Source organism: Staurois parvus, unplaced genomic scaffold (genome assembly GCF_062004578.1).
Source record: "Staurois parvus isolate SC_StPar_1 unplaced genomic scaffold, SC_StPar_1.0 ptg000012l, whole genome shotgun sequence".
Classification (NCBI taxonomy): Eukaryota; Metazoa; Chordata; class Amphibia; order Anura; family Ranidae; genus Staurois; species Staurois parvus.
The window spans coordinates 6,318,953-6,343,470 of NW_028317808.1; the positions used below are offsets into that span (position 1 = coordinate 6,318,953).

General features: G+C 45.6%; 1 protein-coding gene across 1 annotated transcript in view; it reads right to left on the reverse strand.

Annotated features, from left to right (window-relative positions):
- Positions 1 to 5,863: 5,863 nt before the first annotated feature.
- The window catches only part of SVEP1 (sushi, von Willebrand factor type A, EGF and pentraxin domain containing 1), a 476,820-nt gene continuing 458,165 nt past the window's right edge, over positions 5,864 to 24,518 (reverse strand). Inside the window, exons 48-50 of the mRNA XM_089674706.1 lie at positions 23,975 to 24,070; positions 9,215 to 9,308; positions 5,864 to 6,402 (exon numbers count right to left, since the gene is read on the reverse strand). Coding sequence (XP_089530832.1) covers positions 6,372 to 6,402; positions 9,215 to 9,308; positions 23,975 to 24,070 — 221 coding nt within the window. The 3' untranslated portion in view covers positions 5,864 to 6,371. The remainder of the gene's footprint in view (positions 6,403 to 9,214; positions 9,309 to 23,974; positions 24,071 to 24,518) is intronic.

Here is a 24,518-nt window from a genome sequence, read left to right on the forward strand (position 1 = left end):
GCACATGAACTTTGCTGCAACATTTATCTGGAGGTATCTTTATTAATAACTATACATATGTGAACAATTCCAGGTCTCATGTTGGGCCTTTTGTTGATAATAACTGTTTGTATATTGGATGTATTGGGTGTATCTCATCTTCTACATCCATAATTTTGTACACATATAAAGCTTGTATTATTTTCATGCTGGCATCTATCGTTAATGTTATATGTGGGTTGCAGAAGTTCTTCTGCTCTCAGTTACTCTGAATAATTTACTGGTTAATTTCCCAGGAAAGGAATCTCCTTTGTTCATAGATGCCCTGCCCTGGGTAGAGGCACAGCAAACTTTAATATCAAATCCACTCCTCCACCTAACAAAAGTTCTGGTTCTTCTATTTGCCTTCAGGTTTAGTGCACTATCATGTCTGGGAAGGGTCAATTCTCACCCCCCCCCCCAAAAAAAAAAGAGGGCTACAATAGAACTATGGCAGTTATTGGGAAGTTGCTCAAGAAAACTGGCATGGAAGATTGGCAATTAAAAGCTGGACTGAATGTTGCATAGGTTGAATTATCCAGTTTTTTCAGCTGCTAAAATCATTGTGCTTAGAGACAATGTGGGTAATATCAATGAGAAGCTTTTTGTTTTCACAGCACTTCAATTACAATCCCATATTTCAGTCTTCTTATCTTCGATCACAGTATCAAATACGTTTGAAGTCTTTGTTATCAGGTTGCTAACCAAGTCTATTATTCATTGAGAGTGAGTACTTTGAACATTGCTTAGATGCATGGCACACCACCGCTGCCAGGGATTCTACTAGCTGTCTTTTGTTATTAAATGATTCAAAGTTTCAATGCTGGTTTATTTTCTGAATATTGATAAACTGAGTGGTTTTACTGGAATTATCCTTGCAAGCTATATGTATTAATTCTGTGCAGTAGCATTTAACAATGTGTACAAATATTCAGAACATTCATTTTTCCACACTGGGACAAATACGTGCAAGTCAACTTTTATAACCTGCGCTTTCAATTCAGCCAACACTGTTCAACCTAGAAATTTGCATAACATATCATATGTAACTTCAAGTATAATTACTTTCCAATGCTGCTCCACTATCACAGCTAAGGGCTTCGCTTTCATCACACATTAAACATCAGAAAGAATTTTATAACTGTATTGAAGTCTGTCATCCTTTTCACATTAAAGAAGAACTCCAGGAAATTGTGTTTACAAATGAAGAGTACAGGCAAAGCCAAAGCAAACAGTACAGAAACATTTTAGACAATTGTGTGTTTCCAAACTTGTGGCAGCCGTTTGGTGAATGTCCCCTTTTTTTCTAGCATGATTGTGGCCCTGTGCGCAAAGCCAGATTTGGAAATAAATAATTTGACAAATTTAGGGTGGAGGAACTCAAGTGGCCTGATCTGACCTCAACTATAGTAACACTTGTAGGATGCATATGAAGGCCAGTTATGAACCAGGTCTTCTCATCCAACATCACTACATCATTTCACAGCTGTTCTTCAGAAAGAGGAAGAGAGCAAATAAATAAAAATAAAATATATGCTCATGGTTTTACAGTGGGGCTTTCAACAGATTCAAATGGGTGTGATGGTCATTTGTCCACAAACTCTTAACCATATAGTGTAGCAACTCTTTCTCTGTACAAACGTTTGATATTTTTGGAGTCCATGTGGCATTAACTACTAATAGCTAAATAACACTAACAGCTAAAAATAATCTAAAGCATGACTCAAACACAAAAATATAAAATATTTCATAGTTCCCTACAGACATCAGTGTCTGCTTTAGTCACTGAAAGCACATAAAAGGCACATGATCATACAAATGTCTTGTATGAGTTTTTCACTGAATCTTCTTTAAGTGTGATATTGCAGAAAGTTTTCCTGCTAAAATATAATATATATGGGGAAAGTGCAAAAATGGTTGTTCTACTTCTTGCTGGCACCCGTTCAATATTGTTTAAACATTCACTTGAAATTACGGTTCTATAATATGAATCTGATTTGCTGCTATGGGAAATTAAAAAAATATATATATTATTAAAAAACACTTTATAAAGTTTTGTGCATATTTTCCTTATTATGGTCAGGACTAATATACATTTTTCTAAAATAATTTCTCTGTTTTTGTGATATAATTATGAAATATTTTTGATTCGTATGGTTTGTTTTATCCCACAGGCTGTGTTTTTAACTCTTTATTCATGTGTTTTATTATCTTTACAGCTTGTTAAAAAAAGCTAGTTATTTACAGACCAGCAACATTCAGATGAATATGTGTGATCATACCAGATGGCTTAGTATGAAGTTTCAATCAGATAGGCTGTGGCTCAGGCCAAGCTGTATTTGCTGGATCAGTATTTGATATATCAATAGCTAAGCTATAGTGCTCAGAGATTACTTTATCGTGTAGTAAATGTTTATTCAGAAAAGTAATATACACTTCTCAAAAAAATTAAAGGAACACTTTGAAAGCACATCAGATCTCAATGGGAAAAATATCATGCTGGATATCTATACTGATATAGACTGGGTAATGTGTTAGGAATGTAAGGATGCCCCGTGGTGATGGAAATGAAAATTATCAACCTACAGAGAACTGCATTCAAAGACACCCTGAAAATCAAAGTAAAAAAATGATGCAGCAGGCTAGTCCATTTTGCTGAAATTTCATTGCAGCAACTCAGAATGGTCCTTAGTAGTTTGTATGGCCCCCCACGTGCTTGTATGCATGCCTGACAACGTGGGGCATGCTCCTAATGAGACAATGGATGGTGTCCTGGGGTATTCCCTCCCAGATCTGGAGCAGGGCATCACTGAGATCCTGGATAGTCTGAGGTGCAAACTGGTGGTGTCGGAAACATGATATCCCAGAGGTGTTCTATTGGATTTAGGCCAGGCGAGCGTGGGGCCAAAGCGGACAGAAGTGTAAACTCTCCAGCACCTCGAGGGAGCCAATGTCAGGGGAAGGTCAGGGGATCAGATGTATGAATGGCCTATGGATAACGTTCCGGAGATGCAGCCCTCCTAAGATGGGGAGATCAACAAACTGGAACAAAGCAAACAGGTGGCGCAAACAGCGCATTATCGAATGTTTATTAAAAAGTGTAAAAAGAAAAAATATACTCACAAACATAACGCATATATAAATCCTATAAGGCCATAGAGATGGCCGCAAAGATGGCAGAGTGTCCGACTGATGGTGCGGTCAGCCTGCTGACGCATTTCGGGGACGAATCCCTTTCCTCAGAGCTATGGCCAACCTGGATTTGAGCCATACTTTATATGTGTGTGGCCAGTACCGCCTATAGCAACGCCCCTCCCCTCAAACCCAAAAGAGGAGGGGATCATGGGAGTTGATAGAAACCATATGAGCAGAAAAGAAAAGAAAGAAAAAATAAATTACATAGATGGTACAAATATATAGGTATAAAGAATTCAAAAGTTCAGTATTAAAAACAATGTAATGGTAATATAATGAAAATCTGTATACCTGGCAACAATACTAAAATCAATTGATGTAAAATTAAAGACTATAAATTGTGTTAGAAGCAACAACATGCTGTCACAGTACCACAGTACCCACAGTACCAAGGGGGATCTACATCCTGTGCAGAAATACCATGGTGTGTTGAAAAACAGAATTGATCTGTGCACATCTATATTAAAAAGACTGGAGAGATGACAAAAGAGATAAAAATTGCTGGCGGAACGCATGCCAGCATGGTTGTGCACTCCAAAGGCCGGAAGTGGCCAACCAGAAGTGCGCCATGATGACGCCATGTCCGGTGCTTAGCAAAAGTGGATTGCTGGAGCGCACCAGGGAGATCGTGTGCCTCTTAGATGGGACTGGAGATGCGAGTGTGGAGGCCATTCAGTGGTATCAATTTCTTCATCCTCCAGAAACTGCCTGCATACTCTTGCCACATGAGGACAGGCATTGTCATGGACCAGGATGAACCCAGGCTTTCAACCCGATATCTAATGGCAGTCAGGGTGCCATTGTCTAGCCTGTAGAGGTATGTGAGTCCCTCCATGGATATGCCTCCCCAGACCATCACTGACCCACAACAAAAAGATCATGCTGAACGATGCTACAGGCAGCATAACGTTCTCCATGGCTTCTCCGGACCCTTTCACATCTGACACATGTACTCTGGGTAAACCTGCTCTCATCTGTGAAAAGCACAGGGTGCCATTGACGGACCTGTCAATTTTGGTGTTCAATGGCAAATGTCAATCGAGCTCTATGGTGCCAGGCAGTGAGCACAGGGCCCACCAGAATCATGAAGTCTGTTTCTGATTGTTTAGTCATAGATATTCACACCAGTGGTCTGCTGGAGGTCATTTTGTAGGGCTCTGGCAGTGCTCATCGTGTTCCTCCTTGCAGAAAGGAGCAGATACTGATGGGTTAAGGACCTTCTATGTCCCTGTCTAGCTCCCCTAGAGTAACTGCCTGTCTCCTGGCATCTCCTCCATGCTTCTGGCAATGGCACGTGATGATGTGCCATTCTTGAGGAGTTGGATTGCCTGTGCAACCTCTTTAGGGTCCAGGTATCACTTGAACAGTCAGAAAAGATGAGTAGGTGGCCTCCACCTGTAAAACCATTCCTGTTTTGGTGGTCATCTTATTGTCGTCCATCTAGTGCACCTGTTGTTAATTTCATTACCACCAAAGCAGCTGAAACTGATTAACAACCCCCTCTGCTGCTTAACTGACCAGATCAATATCCCAGGAGTTTAATTGACTTGATGCTATACTCTGATTAAAACGTGTTCCTTTAATTTTTTTGAGCAGCGTAGATACACTTGCTGGCCACTTTATTAGGTACACCTTGCTAGTGCCAAGAAAATATCCCCCACACTATTACACCACCACCTCCAACTTGAACCGTTGATACAAGGCAGGATGGATCCATGCTTTCATGTTGACTATGCCAAATTGTGACCCTACCATCTGAATGTCGCAGCCCATTCTCCTCTGATCTCTGACATCAACGAGGCATTTTCGTCTACACAGTTGCCGCACACATGATATTTTCATTCAACCAGAAATGGTTGTGTGTAAAAATCCCAGCAGTTTTTGAAGTTGCTGAATCACCTACTGGCTTTTCAAATATTTCAGAGGCTAGTACTTTAGTAGTGTTTATGAACACTTCCTGTGGAGTTTCACTCTTACTGCTGTATTTTCACTCTTACTGCTGTTGAATTAAAAAAGTTCAATAAGGAATCACTCTATCAATGGATGCTGCACATTAGAAACAGATCTCAAGTGCAAAGGTGTGTAGACTGTTGTAGGGAATAAATTATGAAACAGAGGGAATAAGCCAAGCCATGGATTCCAATGCTGCATCTGTCAGTGCCAGGTAAATCAGCAATGGGACTTACTGTATGTGTCCTGGGAAGGATGAGGGAGGTGGGCTAGGGCAGCTTGTTTGAAACCATATTTAGGGAGCTACTTATGATAAGGTTAATTTCATATTATGCCTGCATTTAATGTGCCATTATTAAAATTCAGGCCACAGTGTGGAGTTTTCCTATGTCTGTCGGAAGTATACGCTGGACAGAACACTGCATGTTAGGAGGATATGCCAGTCACATGATTTTGACAGGTCAGATAACTGGACTCCCCTCCTTTGACACATTTACAAATCATGAAATTCATTTTTGGCTTCCTTTGCTTGACATTTTGAAGAAAAGTGTGGTGCATATTTTGTAAAGCACACAGATGTGCCTTTTGGTAGGGTCATACTGCTGCTTTAAAACTTGGTCCCTTACTGTAATATTTTGTTCATATATTACTATGCAATGTAGTATGATAACAGATGGAAATAAACCCCCATAACAAAAAAAAAGTTCTGTCTTTTTATTATAAAATGTGTAATATTTCATAGGATAACTGATATCAACAACACATTGAAACAATAAAAATAAACAGGTTTTGTGCTGATTTTGGTTTTCAGTTAACAATAAAACAACAAAGATATATTAACATAGATAAACATTGATCTTTTTCATCATACTAATATTTGAGTTGCAAATTTTATAATTATGTGCCATCACAAGTATATTCCTTACAGTTGCCTTAGGCAGCAAAATACATATAAACACACATAGTATTTAGATGAACTGCGACACTGGGGGAAAATATATACACTAACCATCTTCAATTAACATTCAACCTTGAGCAGCATATTAATAATACATACATTTGCATATGAAAATACAGATGAACCTTAAAAAATACACAAGCATAAGAAAATATATCACATTATGGCACTCCAATTTGAATTAAAATGAACTCCAGATCAGATCCTGGGAAAAATAGAGTTTCTTTTGTGCAACAAAATCAATTTATGGCTAGAAAGGCGAAAACCCATTTTTTCTTTTCCTGAAAGAAACAAAAAAAAAAAAAGGGAGAGAGGCAGTTAGAATGTGATTAAAACTACAGATGTGGTACATCAAAGGGAATCACAAATTATATTCGAAAATAAATTAAAGCACACAAAAAGTAATGCATTTGGTATATATTGCTGTGCTATGCTCATATATAAAGGGCTTTGTGAATCTAAAGTGAAAAACCACAGACCTTGTATCAGTTATCAGATGTGATTAAGAAAAGGAGCTTCAGAATTGGTTTCCTTTACCCATTTGCATAACTTCCTATTTAGTGATTAAAACCTTCCAGTGTCATCATAGCTCAGCACAGTGCCGTATTTAGGGGCCCTGCATCTTTTGTGTAGGGTGCCACACACAAAAAAACTTTGGGCAGTCACAGCACCCTCAGAGAGTCTACACACCTTCTCTCTTTTACTGAGTGCTAGATATGCTAGAAAGACCACTGGATGAGCTATATATTAGCATTGATCAATGGAAACCTGTTCTGAAAGAAAAACACAAGCTACCATCACTGCCCTTCCCTTCCGTAAATACTAGTTGCCTGTCTGTCCTGCTAATTTAATGGATTCAGTTCCAATCCAGTCCAGTAGCTGGAAAAGTATATCATTTAGAGACAGCCAGGCAACTACAAACGTACAAGTATGTCAGCAAAGACAGTTAAAAATGATTGTAAAAGCAAAAATTTTATATTTTATTTAAATAGCAAATATGTTATTTTTACCTGCTCTGTGCAAGTGTATTGCACAGAGCAGCCCTGATCCTCCTCTTCCTGAGTCTTCTGCCACTGCTCTTGGCCCCTGCGGACTGCCAATGGCTCCTGCTGTTGCCTCTTTGTCCACTGAGGAGAGAGAAAGCTGCTGCTTTTGTGAACATCCCTGGATCAAGATGCTCAGGGCTCAGGTAAGTATAAGGTGGGGGGGGGGCTGCATTCAGAAGGTTTTTTACCATAATGCAAAGAATACATAAAGGTAAAAAGCTTCTGCCTTTAGGACCACCTAACATATTTCTTTCAATACAGATTTATTTTAAATTAGACAGCAATGTTCTTCCTGGTAACACTGCACTGGGCCTAAAAGGCAGAAAGGCTCTGTCCATATACTGTTTATTGCAGTGTTAAAATTGTCCCCCTGCTTCATTTCATATTCTGTAAAGATGTATAGATCCCTTTGATCCTGGATTAATGATTGCCATATAAATATATATTGCTCTGTTGAATATTAATGTGACTCTTCAGAAATGTATCCATTTTTGAAAAATGAAAGCCGAACTCCAATGTGACAGACCCAACCGGGACAGGGGCTTTTGGAGAGGAGGGCTAGCCTTCTACCCACTTATTGTGGCCCATGGAAGAGACCAAGGATTTTGTCTGCTTCTCCCGGCAGAGCATGGAGTAAAGCCGAGTCCTGAAAATTTAGACACAAGTGGTGCAATGTATCCAGGGCTGTGGAACTGTTTCTGGGCATCCTGGTGGGCTTGCCCTGGTTATTCAAGACTCATTGTGGACATGTTTTCCAGCACATAGACAAGGGAAGAAGGGTGGGGAATTCCTTTAACTACAAGCCATACTGATAACACTTGTTTAGGTTCCTAGCTGTTAATTAGATTATTGTGTAAAGATTGCAATGTCATGTTTTTACTGGCTGTACATCTTTTCTAATCTATGCTATTATCCCCTATTATCTGTGCATGATGCTTGGGGTAAAGGGCTGGTATTAGCTATCAGTCTGCTAGAAGGGTTTGGAGGGCAGGAAGCACTGTTTAGACCAGGCAACCAGTTGGGGTGCCAGGCGGTCTGTCACAGTAAACATTTGTGAAAATAAAAGTAGAACTTCAAGCAAATGGTTTAATATCACTCACATCACATATATGTATATATTAGAACTGGTCTAGCTGTCAGAGGATTCATACTTTTGTCCAACCAGTCCTAGGATTTACAAAGCTCTGCCTAACAGCCCAGACAGCCTGATTTTTTTGGTTAGCTAGGACACATTGCATCTGCCAGCCTGTGATTGGACAATGGAGGAACAGCAGCGGACTGATAAAGTAACCTCTTTCCGCCGCTTAGAATGCTCCTTATCAACACATGTGTATGCAGCACAGCCTGATCGCAGTACCGAACCTCCCTCTGTCAACTTGAATTACACTATACCTGGGATTACAAGGGGCTTATGTTAAGTCAGATTCATGTATATTAAAGTTGCATTAAAAATACATTTGATACATTTTAATCATTATGCAATTACATTATAGGCTGTAATTAAGTGGAATTAAGCTCATGTTTACAAAATATTGTTTGCAGTTAGGTTTTTATTACAGAACAGACTCTGTCTTGTATCCAAAAAAAGTCTTACCAGCATGCCAACAATGTTTTTTATGAATATACACTTAGCCATGCATAAACAGCTCAGAGTACATATGAACATAGTATGCCCCTTCCCCATGCTGGGTGCAGTTAACTCCCATGTGCATGTACAGAAGTTATGTCACCCAGGCTGGCCAATCAAGATAAGCAAAAGCATTGATCCAAGAAGGGCGAAGAAGTTAATCAACGGAAAGGCAATGAGGGGCATTGTGGCTATCTCAGCACTGAGGTGGGGTGCTTTGACAGCTAAGTATGCCATAATGTGCAAATATGCTATGTGTGCTTACACATTATGTCAAAAACCCTACGCACCGGAGTTTAATTGATGTTTATATCCTAAAAAAAAAATTTTTAAGTTATTGGGAGAATTGTATCAACCAGAGAAGCAATTAGACAGCATTTTCTTTAAAGGTTATATACTGTACAAAGATAAAGTACATACCTAGAACAGTCAGATCCTGACCAGCTTGGAGGACAGTTGCACCTATTTGGTCTCACACATCGTCCACCATTTTGACATGGTGTCTGACACACAGCTGTAACACAAAAATGTTTGTTAGCATAAGTGTAGTGTATGGAGGAAATAACTAACCTAGAAAAGAGTACTAGATAAGAGTATACTTAGAGACAGTGGGTTTTTCTTTGTATCCTGAACAATTCTTATGGCAGTTGTGGCTGCAATCTTTCTTGGTCAACCTGACCATGGCTTGGTATCAAGAGATCCCTGAATTTTCAACTTCTTAATAAGTGATTGAACAGTACTGACTGGCATATTCAAGGCTTTGGATATCTTTGTATACCCTTTTCCATCTTTATAAAGTTCCATTACCTTGTTATGCAGGTCTTTTGATAGTTCTTTTCTGCTCCCCATGGCTCAGTATCTAGCCTGCTCAGTGCATCCATGTGAGTGCTAACATACTCACTATTTACACATAGATACTAATTGCAATTTAAAAAGTCACAGATGTGGGAAATTAACCTTGAATTGCCATTTTAGCCTGCGTGTGTCACCTTGTGTGTCTGTACCAAGGCCAAACATTCCAGGGTATGTAAACTTTTGATAAGGGCCATTTGGGTGATTTCTGTTATCATTATGATTTAAAAAGAAGCCAAACAACTATGTGATAATAAATGGCTTCATATGATCACTATCCTTAAATTAAAAAAAAAACAGTTTTTTGGTACGATCAGTCATATTTTCAATATAAATGCCAAAATTATAATATAGTGAACTCGGGGTGGAGTTATTCACCTTGAGGTCATCACGGAGGAAAAGGGTGCACTCTTTACGTATAGAGGAAAAGAAATGTAATTTCCAAATATGGAAAGGTTTCTTCACAGGAAGAGCTCTGAAAATGTGGAATAGACTCCTTCAAGAGTTGCTTCTGGCCAGCTCAGTGGATTGCTTTAACCACTCACCGACCGCAGATAGCCGATTAACGGCTTCACTGCCACCGGCCAGTTCTGGGAGAGCATCATAAGACGTCCTCCCAGAATGCGCTCTCCTGCGTGTCCCCCGGCGGCATGCACCAGGCGATCTCCATGATCGCTGTGTCCTTCGGACACAGCTGATCACGTGATATGGTAAAAGGCCAATCACAGCGGCCTTTTACCACGTGATCAGCCGTGTCCAATGACACACTGATCACCGGGAAATGCAATTGCCGGTTATCAGCTGCACTTTCCTCATGCTGTTACAGCATGAGGAAAGTACTGCCAAGAACCGGCAGTTGTGAGAGGAGGGATCGGCACTGATCATCAGGGCACTGATGGGTGGCACTGATGGGCACTGATAGGCGGCACTGATGATGGACACTGATAGTCGGCACTGATGGGCACTGATAGGCGGCACTGATGGGCACTGACTGATGGCACTGACTGGTGGCACTGCTGGGCACTGACTGGTAGTACTGCTGGGCACTGATGGATGGCACTGATGGGCTGCACTGATGGGCACTGATGGGCATAGGTGGGTGGCACTGATCAGTGCCCTGATGATTTATTGCCCATCAGTGCCACCCACCAGTGACACCCACAAGTGCCCATCAGTGCCACCCACCTATGCCTATCAGTGCCCACCAGTGCCCATCAGTACAACCCACCAGTGCCATCCATCAGTGCCACCCATCAGTGCCATCCATCAGTGCCACCCAGCAGTACTACCAGTCAGTGCCCAGCAGTGCCGCCAGTCAGTGCCATCAGTCAGTGCCCATCAGTGCCCATCATCAGTACCAGCTCATCAGTGCCGCCTATCAGTGGCCATCAGTGCCACCTATCAGTGCCCATCAGTGCTGCCTATCCATGCCACCTCATCAATGTCGCCTATCAGTGCCCATAAGTGCTGCCTATCAGTGCCCATCAGTGCTGCCTATCAGTGCCCATCAGTGCTGCCTATCAGTGCAGCCTCATCAACGCACATCAGTGAAGTTGAAAAATTACCCGTTTGCAAAATTTTATAATAGAAACAAAGAAAAACTTTTTTTTGGCTCTTTTTTTGTTTATAGCGCAAAAAATAAAACATCCAGCAGCGAGTAAACACCACCAAAAAAAAGCTCTATTTGTGTGAAAAAAATTATAAAAATTTCAGATGTGTACAATGTTGCCTGACCACGCAATTGTCATTCAAAGTGTGACAGCGCTGAAAGCTGAAAATTGGCCTGCTAAGGAATATAAGGAGTATAAGTGCCCGGTAGGCAAGTGGTTAAAAAAAGGCCTGGATTCTTTCTTGGATACGCAGAATATAACTGGTTACTAAAATTTATAGGTAAAATTGATCTAGGAAATATCCATTTGCCTCTCGGGGGATCAGGAAGGAATATTTTCCCCTACAGGTGCAACTTGGATCATGCTTTGCTGGGTTTTTTTTTGCCTTTCTCTGGATCAACTGTGGGTGTAGGATTTTTTTTTTTTGATGGTTGAACTGGATGGACTTTTGTCTTTTTTCAGACAGACTATGTAACTATGAAACCATATTTTGAGAGCTATCTGGAGCTCACAAAACTACAGTAATAGCAAATGTATGCACAGAATCATGTTATCAAAGCCATCATGAACTGATACACTTGCATAGTTAATGTGCTACAGATATACAGTTGTGACCAAAATTATTCAACCCCCACTGAAATTGAGTGTTTTGGCCAGTTTGACATTGCTTTTGATCATTCAGTCATCTTGCTTACATTTACATTAAAGAGGCACTTGTAGGTCAGACAAATATAACATAACAGTTATAATGAAATAACCACAAATGTCTTTTCTGTGCTCACAGCATTATCAGTTTTATTCAACCCCCAAGTGACATTCAATCTTAGTACTTAGTACAGCATCCTTTTACAGTTATAACAGCTTTTAAACGTGAAGCATAGCTTGACACAAGTGTCTTGCAGCGATCTACGGGTATCTTCGCCCATTCTTCATGGGCAAAGGCCTCCAGTTCAGTCACATTCTTAGGCTTGCGCACTGCAACTGCTTTCTTTAAGTCCCACCAGAGGTTCTCAATCGGATTTAAGTCTGGTGACTGCGATGGCCACTCCAAAATGTTCCAGCCTTTCCTCTGCAACCATGCTCTAGTGGACTTGGAGGTATGCTTGGGATCATTGTCCTGTTGAAAGGTCCAACGTCTCCCAAGCCTCAGGTGTGTGACGGACTGCATCACGTTTCCATCCAATATCTCCTGGTACTGAAGAGAATTCATGGTACCTTGCACACGCTGAAGCTTCCCTGTACCTGCAGAAGCAAAACAGCCCCAAAGCATGATTGACCCTCCACCATGCTTCACAGTAGGCAAGGTGTTCTTTTCATCATAGGCCTTGTTCTTCCTCCTCCAAACATAGCGTTGATCCATGGGCCCAAACAGTTCTAATTTTGTTTCATCAGTCCACAGAACACTATCCCACAACTTTTGTGGTTTGTCCACATGGCTTTTGGCATACTGCAGTCGACTCTTCTTATTCTTTGGAGACAGCAAGGGGGTACGCCTGGGAGTTCTGGCACGGAGGCCTTCATTACGCAGTGTGCGTCTTATTGTCTGGGCTGAAACTTCTGTACCCACATCTGACAAATCTTTTCTCAGTTCCTCAGCAGTCACACGGGGACTTCTCTCCACTCTACGCTTCAGGTAGCGCACAGCAGTCGAAGTCAGCATCTTCTTTCTGCCACGACCAGGTAGCGTTTCAACAGTGCCCTTTGCCTTGAATTTGCGAATGATGCTTCCTAAGGTGTCTCTTGGTATGTTTAACATCTTTGCAATCTTCTTATAGCCATTGCCCTTCCTGTGAAGAGAAATCACCTCTTCTCTTGTCTTCCTGGACCATTCTCTTGCCTTCACCATGTTTGTAACCACACCAGTAAATGTCTAGAAGGAGCTGAGTATCACAGTCATTTTAAAGCTGCCTAATTGGTGCTTATTATGCTTGATTGCTGCTCGGTGACATCCACAGGTGTTTTCAATACCTGATGGAAAGCACCTGTATGAACCTCTGTTCTTCAGAGTGGTAGTCTTTAAGGGGTTGAATAATTGTGGCAATGAAGAAACCACATAAGAACCATTTACTACTGTATTACATAAACAATTGATGTCATTTTAGTTGCATTTGGGTAGTTACAACGTCCTTGTAGGATTTGATTCTGAATACAATTCCAAATGTACACTATAGTCCCTAAACCCCTTTACAGCATTGGGGGTTGAATAATTTTGGTCACAACTGTATATATATATATATATATATATTTATTTATTTTTATTTTTTTATTTCTGCAATGGACAGGTATAAAGCAAATGTTTTCCTAAAACATAACATTTTTTAAAATGTAATTATTTTAGCTCTCACATCTATATACTCCTTATGGACCAATGTAATTTGTACATTTCTGCTGGGGGCCTGTTTATTTGGCAATAACTTTATCATTACTTAGGACAGGGGTGCTCATGTGGCCCACAACCTCAAACCAGGGAAGCCCATGCCAGGAATTGGTAAAGCCATTGATCGCGATCTAGGCTTTCCGACCCGCCATCCCACAGCATCAGAATGCATCAAGCTGGCACTGGCAGCGGAGGAAACAGGCAGCTGTGGAGGGAGCAGAAGCTGCATAAACTGATGCTTCATCAGTAGCAGGCTCCTGTCCCAGGCAGAGTGATACCATGTGCACCCCACCTGGGACCTCTATAGCAGCCTGGAGAATGATGCTAGCAGAAGCTGAAAGAGGAAAAGAAGGCTTTTGCAATGGGCATATTAGAACCTATAAAAGAGTAAACAACTATTAGGCTGCTTTCACACTGATCCATGGGTGCAGCAGGGTTTGTTCTCATTTGTTTCAAAATGTGGCATTGGGCACACCTTTTTTAAGCAATCTGAACACCAATCAAAGCACCTGTCGTGAAATAAAATGGTAAACCTACAGTCCTGTTTGCATGTTACATTTGCTTTGCTTAAAAAATTACACCCCGTGTCACTTTCTTGGTGCTTCAAAGCATTGCCAAAGCCTCCATAGAAGTCTATGAGAAAGCTAGCTAACAGCATTAGCTTTTGAGGGGTTGTATGGTTACTACTAAGCTGGGAGTTATTACTGAGCGGGGAATCAGCAGAGCCCGGGCTTACTACTGAGTGGAGGATCAGCAGGGTTGGGGGTTACAACTGAGCAGGGGATCAGCAGGGCTGGGGGTTACAACTGAGCAGGGGATCAGCAAGGCTGGGGGTTACAACTGAGCAGGGGATCAGCAGGGCTGGGGGTTACTACTGAGCGGGGATCAGCAAAGCTGGGGGAACTACGGAGCAGCGCATCTGGTATATGAGGTTACCAATAAGCTGGGGATGTCCTGAATGAGGGTACCAATGAACTTGGGATCTGTTAAACAGGGAAACTAATGAGCTGAGGATTAGTGTTGGGCTTTATGTTCAAGTCGAACATACATTCAACTATAACATTGGCCGTTTGTGTAACACATGAATAGTAAGGGTGTTTGGTGGGCTGTTCTCCTGCCACACCACAAAATGCACTGTGCCCTGACAGTGCATTGTGATTGGCCAATGCACTGATCAGCAATGCACATGATCACAGGTCAGGTGCAATGCTTTGGCCAATCACAGCAGGTGATGATATCACAAGGGCGCAGCTTAACCCCACCCCTTCATCACAGTATTTAAGAACTGTCATTGCAGTGTAGCTGTCAGATGGCAGGAGCCAGCGTCGAGAGCAGAGCGGTTCTTTTTTTTTTCTTTTTTCGGGTCGTCAGTGGTGGCGGGCATCGTGATTGACGTTGGGCCAGGGTGCTCGCTCCCCCCCCCTTTCCTGACCTGCTGGGCTGCATGCTTAGTTAAGGGTCTGGTATGGATTTTGGGTATTTTTTTAAATATTTTGGCATGGGGGTTCCCCTCAAAATCCATAGTAGAACCGAAGGGCTTGGTATGGATGGGAGGGGGGACCCCATGCCATTTTATTTTTTATTTTAATCGTCGGGCAATGCCGGCAACTTTTTTGATATTCAGCTGTCAGCTGAAACATGAAAGAATGTTTCACTACTAAAATACTGCATGACTTAACATGATAACATGATAATATAACATTATTTTAGTAGCTGAGCAGTATCTTACCGCATACGATAAGACACTGCTCAGTAAATTGTCTGAGGGCATAGGGCATTTACCAAGCTTCATTAAACCTTCAAAAAAGCATAACTGAAGCATCAAAAGCACATAAAAAAAGCATGTTGAAACAAGTGTAAATGAGCCCATACACTATGATTGCTTGCTGCAGTGATGATCACTGTAACAACAATCCTTTTAAATGTCATCAATGGCTTTCATACATCACAGCTTGCTTACTATTCTGATGCTGTAATTGGCTACAACTATCACATGGAACAAGATCGCTGTGAATTGCTCTGTACTGATGGATCAGAGACATCACAATAGTAAGCAAGCTGAATGAAAGCCATTCATGACAGTTTTGTCTAAATGTTATCATGTGATTGCTATGATTGGTCATGGCAATCACATGATAACCCAGCAGCTCACATTGGTCAAGTACTGAGCAGTACTCTGATTCGCTGTTTCCATTGTATACATTAGTCACAGAATTGAGCTGCTGCACACCTCAGGGGACACACACAAGCAGGAGGACCTCCAGGGATTTCGTCCCAGAACAAGAAGTCCATGCTGTAGCCGTATAATGACTATACGTCAGGCAGGAAGTGGTTGAAATGACACTAAAATTATGATTATGTTGCAAAGCGTCGCAATGTTATTTGCAAATAAAATGAAGGATTGTTTGTCCAATTTTGGGTTTTTTTTATGAGACACCAAATATTCTAAGATAAATTGGTTAAAAATAATAGCTAGGGGGAGAAAGAGTTAATTATGGTTGCTTAAGATAAACTAAAGGTTATTAAGAGATTAAATAGCATTACAGGTTATTTAAAATTTCTGGTTGCTTTACAGATTTCATATGCTAGATGGAAGCATATCCCTTTGATCTGCAGATGAATGGAACAATGTTACTTAGTATCTGCCTCTGAACAGTATTTATAAAAGCTTTGCCAGACAGTCCACTTCTATAATAGCAGCTGTATTTACACAGAAAATCCCAGCTGTCATTTTTACAGCAGGAAATAGCTGACAAATGAAGGGGGAAGAAGAACAGTGCTACATGTGCCCTGTATACTTCCAGGGCTGTGGATAATTTTTTTTCTGGGAGGGGTTCAGCTGGCAGCTAAGCTGCAATTTTATCGCTCTGCCCCACCAACTTCTACCCTTCAAGTAAGGGAGGGGTGGAAGGAAGGAAATAAGGATGGGAGGGGTGGGTGGAAGGAAGGAAGGAAGGAAGGAGTGAGTGGAAAGAAGGAAGGAGTGGGTGGAAGGAAGGAAGGGGTGTGTGGAAGGGAGGAAAGAAGGAAGGGGTGGATGGCAGGATGGAAGGGAGGGATGGGTAGAAGGAAGGAAGGGCTGGGTGGAAGAAAGGGAGGGAGGGGTGGGTGGAAGGAAGGGGTGGGTGGAAGGAAGGGAGGGGTGGGTGGAAGGAAGGGGTGGATGGAAGGAAGGAAGGAAAGGAGGGTTGGGTGGAAGGAAGGGGTGTGTGGAAGGAAGGGGTGTGTGGAAAGAAGGAAGGAAGGGTTGGGTGGAAGGAATGGAGGGGTGGGTGGGTGGAAGGAAAGGGTGGGTGGAAGGAAGGAAGGAAGGGGTGGATGGAAAGAAGGAAGGGAGGGGTGGGTAGGTGGAAGGAAGGGGTGGATAGAAGGAAGAGAGTGGTAAGTGGAAGGAAGGGAGGGGTGAGTGGAAGGAAGGCAGGAAGGGGTGGATGGAAGGAAGGCAGGAAGGGGTGGATGGAAGGAAGGAAGGAAGGAAGGAAGGAAGGGAGGGGTGGATGGAAGGAAGGGAGGGGAGTGTGTAAGGAAGGGATGGGTGGGTGGAAGGAAAGAAGGGAGGGGTGGGTGGAAGGAAGGAAGGGAGAGAGGGGTGGGTGGGAAGAAGGAAGGGAGGGGTGGGTGGAAGGAAGGAATGGCGGGCAGAAGGAAGGAAGGGAGGGGTGGGTGGAAGGAAGGGAGGGTGGGTGGAAGGAAGAGAAAAAGGGAGGGGTGGGTGGGTGGAAGGAAGGAAGGGGTGGATGGAAAGAAAGAAGGAAGGCATGGGTGAGTGGAAGGAAGGGAGGGGTGGGTGAGTGGAAGGAAGGAAGGCAGGGTTAGGTGAGTGAGTGCAAGGTAGGAAGGGAGGGGTGCATGGAAGGAAGGAAGAGGAAAAGGGAGGGTTGGGTGGAAGGAAGGAAGGAAGGGAAAAAGGGAGGGGTGGGTGGAAGGAAGGAAGGAAGGAAGGAAGGGGAAAAGGGAGGGGTGGGTGGAAGGAAGGAAGGGAAAAAGGGAGGGGTGGGTGGAAGAAAGGAAGGGAAAAAGAGAGGGGTGGAAGGAAGGAAGGGTGGGTGGGTGGCAGGAAGGGGTGGATGGAATGGAGGGGTGGGTGGAAGGAAGGAAAGGGTGTGTGGAAGGAAGGAAGACAGGAAGGAAGGAAGGAAGGAAGGAAGGAAGGAAGGAAGGAAGGAAGGAAGGAAAGGGTGTGTGGAAGGAAGGAAGGAAGGAAGGAAGGAAGGAAGGAAGGAAGGAAGGAAGGAAGGAAGGAAGGAAGGAAAGAAGGGGTGGGTGGATGGAAAGAAGGAAGGGAGGGGTGGGTAGGTGGAAGGAAGGGGTGGATAGAAGGAAGAGAGGGGTAAGTGGAAGGAAGGGAGGGGTGAGTGGAAGGAAGGAAGGAAGGGGTGGATGGAAGGAAGGGAGGGGTGGATGGAAGGAAGGAAAGGGTGTGAGGAAGGAAGGAAGGAAGGAAGGAAGGAAGGAAAGGGTGGGTGGAAGGAATGGAGGGGTGGGTGGAAGGAAAGGGTGGGTGGAAGGAAGGAAGGGGTGGATGGAAAGAAGAAAGGGAGGGGTGGGTAGGTGGAAGGAAGGGTGGATAGAAGGAAGAGAGGGGTAAGTGGAAGGAAGGGAGGGGTGAGTGGAAGGAAGGCAGGAAGGGGTGGATGGAAGGAAGGCAGAAAGGGGTGGATGGAAGGAAGGAAGGAAGGAAGGAAGGAAGGAAGGAAGGAAGGGAGGGGTGGACTGGAGGAAGGGAGAGGTGGGTGTAAGGAAGGGATGGGTGGGTGGAAGGAAAGAAGGGAGGGGTGGGTGTAAGGAAGGGAGAGAGGGGTGGTTGGGTAGAAGGAAGGGAGGGGTGGGTGGAAGGAACAAATGGCGGGCAGAAGGAAGGAAGGGAGGGGTGGGTGGAAGGAAGGAAGGAAGGAAGGAAGGAAGGAAGGGAAAAAGGGAGGGTGGGTGGGTGGAAGGAAGGAAGGAAGGAAGGAAGGAAGGAAGGGGTGGATGGAAAGAAGGAAGGAAGGCATGGGTGAGTGGAACGAAGGGAGGGGTGGGTGGGTGAGTGGAAGGAAGGAAGGCAGGGTTAGGTGAGTGAGTGCAAGGTAAGAAGGGAGGGATGGGTGGAAGGAAGGAAGGAAGGAGTGAGTGGAAGGAAGGAAGGAAGGAAGAGGAAAAGGGAGGGTTGGGAGGAAGGAAGGAAGGAAGGAAGGGAAAAAGGGAGGGGTGGGTGGAAGGAAGGAAGGAAGGAAGGAAGGAAGGAAAGGCTGTAAGGAAGGAAGGAAGGAAGGGGTGGTTGGAAAGAAGGAAGGGAGGGGTGGGTAGGTGGAAGGAAGGAAGGGGTGGATAGAAGAAAGAGAGGGATAAGTGGAAGGAAGGGAGGGGTGAGTGGAAGGAAGGCAGGAAGGGGTGGATGGAAGGAAGGAAGGGAGGGGTGGATGGAAGGAAGGGAGGGGTGGGTGTAAGGGATGGGTGGGTGGAAGGAAGGAAGGGAGGGGTGGGTGGAAGGAAGGGATGGGTGGGTGGAAGGAAAGAAGGGAGGGGTGGGTGGAAGGAAGGAAGGGAGAGAGGGGTGGGTGGGAAGAAGGAAGGGAGTGGTGGGTGGAAGGAAGGAATGGCGGGCAGAAGGAAGGAAGGGAGGGGTAGGTGGAAGGAAGGGAGGGGTGGGTGGAAGGAAGGAAGGAAGAGAAAAAGGGAGGGGTGGGTGGGTGGAAGGAAGGAAGGAAGGGGTGGATGGAAAGAAAGAAGGAAGGCATGGGCGAGTGGAAGGAAGGGAGGGGTGGGTGAGTGGAAGGAAGGAAGGCAGGGTTAGGTGAGTGAGTGCAAGGTAGGAAGGGAGGGGTGCATGGAAGGAAGGAAGAGGAAAAGGGAGGGTTGGGAGGAAGGAAGGAAGGAAGGAAGGAAGGAAGGAAGGAAGGAAGGAAGGGAAAAAGGGAGGGGTGGGTGGAAGGAAGGAAGGAAGGAAGGAAGGAAGGAAGGAAGGGGAAAAGGGAGGGGTGGGTGGAAGGAAGGAAGGGAAAAAGGGAGGGGTGGGTGGAAGAAAGGAAGGGAAAAAGGGAGGGGTGGAAGGAAGGAAGGGTGGGTGGGTGGCAGGAAGGGGTGGATGGAATGGAGGGGTGGGTGGAAGGAAGGAAAGGGTGTGTGGAAGGAAGGAAGGAAGGAAGGAAGGAAGGAAGGAAGGAAGGAAGGAAGGAAGGAAGGAAAGGGTGTGTGGAAGGAAGGAAGGAAGGAAGGGGTGGATGGAAAGAAAGAAGGAAGGCATGGGTGAGTGGAAGGAAGGGAGGGGTGGGTGAGTGGAAGGAAGGAAGGCAGGGTTAGGTGAGTGAGTGCAAGGTAGGAAGGGAGGGGTGCATGGAAGGAAGGAAGAGGAAAAGGGAGGGTTGGGTGGAAGGAAGGAAGGAAAGAAGGAAGGGAAAAAGGGAGGGGTGGGTGGAAGGAAGGAAGGAAGGGGAAAAGGGAGGGGTGGGTGGAAGGAAGGAAGGGAAAAAGGGAGGGGTGGGTGGAAGAAAGGAAGGGAAAAAGGGAGGGGTGGAAGGAAGGAAGGGTGGGTGGTGGCAGGAAGGGGTGGATGGAATGGAGGGGTGGGTGGAAGGAAGGAAAGGGTGTGTGGAAGGAAAGAAGGAAGGGAGGGGTGGGTAGGTGGAAGGAAGGGGTGGATAGAAGGAAGAGAGGGGTAAGTGGAAGGAAGGGAGGGGTGAGTGGAAGGAAGGCAGGAAGGGGTGGATGGAAGGAAGGAAGGGAGGGGTGGATGGAAGGAAGGAAGGAAGCAAGGAAGGAAGGGGTGGATGGAAAGAAGGAAGGGAGGGGTGGATGGAAAGAAGGAAGGGAGGGGTGGGTAGGTGGAAGGAAGGGGTGGATAGAAGGAAGAGAGGGGTAAGTGGAAGGAACAGAGGGGTGAGTGGAAGGAAGGCAGGAAGGGGTGGATGGAAGGAAGGCAGGAAGGGTGGATGGAAGGAAGGAAGGGAGGGGTGGATGGAAGGAAGGGAGGGGTGGGTGTAAGGAAGGGATGGGTGGGTGTAAGGAAGGAAGGGAGGGGTGGGTGTAAGGAAGGGATGGGTGGGTGTAAGGAAGGAAGGGAGGGGTGGGTGTAAGGAAGGGAGAGAGGGGTGGGTGGGAAGAAGGAAGGGAGGGGGGGGTGAAGGAAGGGAGGGGTGAGTGGAAGGAAGGAAAGAAAGGCTGGGTGGAAGGAAGGAAGGGTGGAAGGAAGGGAGGGGTTGGTGGGTGGAAGGTAGGGGTGGGTGGGTGGAAGGAAGGAAGGGAGAGTGGGGTGGGTGGAAGGAAGGGAGGGGTGGGTGGAAGGAAGGCAGGGGTGGGTGAGTGAGTGCAAGGAAGGAAGGGAGGGGTGGGTGGAAGGAAGGAAGGAAGGAAGGGGAAAAGGGAGGGGTGGGTGGATGGAAAGAAGGAAGGAAGGCGTGGGTGAGTGGAAAGAAGGGAGGGGTGAGTGGAAGGAAGGAAGGCAGGGGTAGGTGAGTGAGTGCAAGGTAGGAAGGTAGGGGTGGGTGGAAGGAAGGAAGGAAGGAAGGGGAAAAGGGAGGGGTGGGTGGAAGGAAGGAAGGAAGGAAGGAAGGAAGGGAAAAAGGGAGGGGTGGGTGGAAGGAAGGAAGGGAAATAGGGAGAGGTGGGTGGAAGAAAGGAAGGGAAAAAGGAAGGGGTGGATGGAATGGAGGGGTGGGTGGAAGGAAGAAAAGGGTGTGAGGAAGGAAGGAAGGAAGGAAGGAAGGAAGGGGTGGATGGAAAGAAGGAAGGAAGGGAGAGGTGGGTGGGTGGAAGAAAGGAAGGGGTGGATAGAAGGAAGAGAGGGGTAAGTGGAAGGAAGGGAGGGGTGAGTGGAAGGAAGGCAGGAAGGGGTGGATGGAAGGAAGGCAGGAAGGGGTGGATGGAAGGAAGGAAGGGAGGGGAGGAAGGAAGGCAGGAAGGAAGGGGTGGATGGAAAGAAGGAAGGAAGGCATGGGTGAGTGGAAGGAAGGGAGGGGTGGGTGAGTGGAAGGAAGGAAGGGGAAAAGGGAGGGGTGGGTGGAAGGAAGGAAGGAAGGGAAAAAGGGAGGGGTGGGTGGAAGGAAGGAAAGGAAATAGGGAGAGGTGGGTGGAAGAAAGGAAGGGAAAAAGGGAGGGGTGGAAGGAAGGAAGGAAGGGGTGGGTGGGTGGAAGGAAGGGGGGTGGGTGGGTGGAAGGAAGGGAGGGTGGGTTTTTGGGTGGCAGGAAGGGGTGGATGGAATGGAGGGGTGGGTTGAAGGAAGTAAAGGGTTTGTGGAAGGAAGGAAGGAAGGAAGGAAGGAAGGAAGGAAGGAAGGAAGGAAGGAAAGGGTGTGTGGAAGGAAGGAAGGAAGGAAGGAAGGAAGGAAGGAAGGGGTAGATGGAAAGAAGGAAGGGAGAGGTGGGTGGGTGGAAGAAAGGAAGGAAGGGGTGGATAGAAGGAAGATAGGGGTAAGTGGAAGGAAGGAAGGAAGGAAGGAAGGAAGGAAGGAAGGAAGGGGTGAGTGGAAGGAAGGTAGGAAGGGGTGGATGGAAGGTAGGCAGGAAGGGGTGGATGGAAGGAAGGAAGGGAGGGGTGGATGGGAGGAAGGAAGGAAGGAAGGGAGGGGTGGGTGTAAGAAGGAAGGGAGGAACTGAGAGAGGGGTGGGTGGAAGGAAGGGAGGCGTGAGTGAGTGGAAGGAAGGGAGGAGTGGGTGAGTGGAAGGAAGGCAGGGGTGGGTGAGTAAGTGCAAGGAAGGAAGGGAGGGGTGGGTGGAAGGAAGGAAGGAAGGGGAAAAGGGAGTGGTGGAAGGAAGGAAGAGGAAAAGGGAGGGGTGGGTGGAAGGAAAGAAGGGAAATAGGTAGAGCTGGGTGGGAAGGAAGGAAGGAAGGAAGGGAAAAAGGGAGGGGCGGGTGGAATGAAGGAAGGGAGAGGTGGGCGGAAGGAAAGAAGGGAGGGGTGGGTGGAAGGAAGGAAGGTAGGGGTCGGTGGAAGGAAGGTAGGGGGTGAGTGGAAGGAAGGTAGGAGTGATTGGAAGGAAAGGAGGGGTGGGTGGAAGAAAGGAAGGGAGGGGTGGGTGAGTGGAAGGAAGGAAGGAAGGGGTGGGTGAGTGGAAGGAAGGGAGGGGTGGGTGAGTGGAAGGAAGGGAGGAAGGGACGGGAAAGTGGAAGGGAAAAAGGGAGGGGTGGGTGGAAGGAAGGAATGAAGGAAGGGAGAGGTGGGTGGATGGAAGGGAGGGAGGGGTGGGTGGAAGGAAGGGAGGGGTGGGTGGAAGGAAGGAAGGTAGGGGTGGGTGGAAGGAAGGAAGGGAGGGGTGGGTGGAAAGAAGGGAGGGGTGGGTGGAAGGTAGGGGTGGGTGGAAGGAAGGGAGGGGTAGGAGGAAGGAAGGAAGGGAGGGGTGGTTGGAAGAGAGGAAGGGAGGGGTCGGTAGAAAGAAGGAAGGGAGGGGTGGGTGGGTGGAAGGAAGGAAGGAGTGGGTAGAAGGGAGGGGTGGGTGGAAGTAAGGAAGGGAGGGGTGGGTGAAAGGAAGAGAGTGGTGTGTGAAAGATAGGAAGGGAGGGGTGGGTGGAAGGAAGTAAAGGTGGGTGGGTGGAAGGGAGGGATGGGTGGAAGGAAGTAAAGTTGGGGGGGTGGAAGGGAGGGGTAGAAGGATGGAAGGAATGATGGCTTTAAGGAAGAAAAGGAGGGAGTTTGGACTCACATGACTCATTCAGATGCATCAGAGATGGCAGCTGCTCTGTTCAATTTCCCGTCCACACCTCCTCTGAAGCTGCAAGGACTGGAGTGTGGGCAGGCACAGGGGGAGGTAGAGCAGATCCAGCCTCTCTCCCCTCTTCTCCTATTGGTGCAGAGGATGAAGGGAGTGGCTGTTCACTGAGTAAAACACAGCAGGGGGGCAGAAAGAAAAAGGAACGTTCAGGTATGTTTTGTTGAGCGGTGGAGGCGGTGACAAACAGCAATCTCCTTTATGGCTTTAAATGAAGCAGCTGGAAGCCGAATCTCCTCCTCTCCCTCCTCTGGCTTCATTGAAAGCTATACTGGAGATTGCTGCTTGTTACCGCCCCCAATGCCGCCCCTCCCACACACCTCTAGTCCCGCCACTACACGCCACCACCTTATTTCCACTTGCAGGCGAGTGGAAATTTAGAGGACTGCAGGGATGGTTGGCAACTGTCCTCTGGGGTGGTGGGGGGTTTCAGACCCCCCTGACACCCCCCTTATCTATACCCCTGTATACTTCAATAATGGTTTTTGGGCGTGTGTTCACAACTGGTTAATGCTAGGTATGGTAAGTGTTACTGTTTCCCTCCATTGTTTTAACATGAGTATTCACGTTTTTGAGTCTATCAAGTTTCAGAGTGATGCTCAAGTTGAACATTTAAACAATACATTTCTAAGCAGAACTGTAAACAAAGGTACTCACCAAGGTGACAGCGAGATCCAGTCCATCCATTCAGACATTCACATTTGTATGGAGCTGTACAACGACCACCATTTAGACATGGCAGGATACAAATCGCTACACAAAAAAGCAGGCCCTGTTAATATTGTATTCATTTATCCTAACCATACATGCTATAATAATATTTTTATTGCCTGCTTTAATAGTTAAGTCATCTATAGAAAATCACCAACAAATAAATTCAAGAATAATATAAAAATCATATTTAAAAGGCTAATGCAAAATATATATGTAGAGTAATATGCATACAGATTACTATGGTTGTAAACAGATGCAACTTTTATAAATTTGCTTTAATCTGCTTGGAACGTTAAAATCTCAGTATTTTGTACACCATAAGTAAAACTGTAAATTTTCAATTATACACGTGAAAGCTGTTTTCCTGTTACAATATATTTGTGTTTGGTACCAGGAACCTAGTGAAAGCGATGCTGTTACTAGAGTTCCTCTGAGGAAGCCGTAATTCTATTCTTGATATAAGTGAAATTGCTTTTTAAAAAGTAAC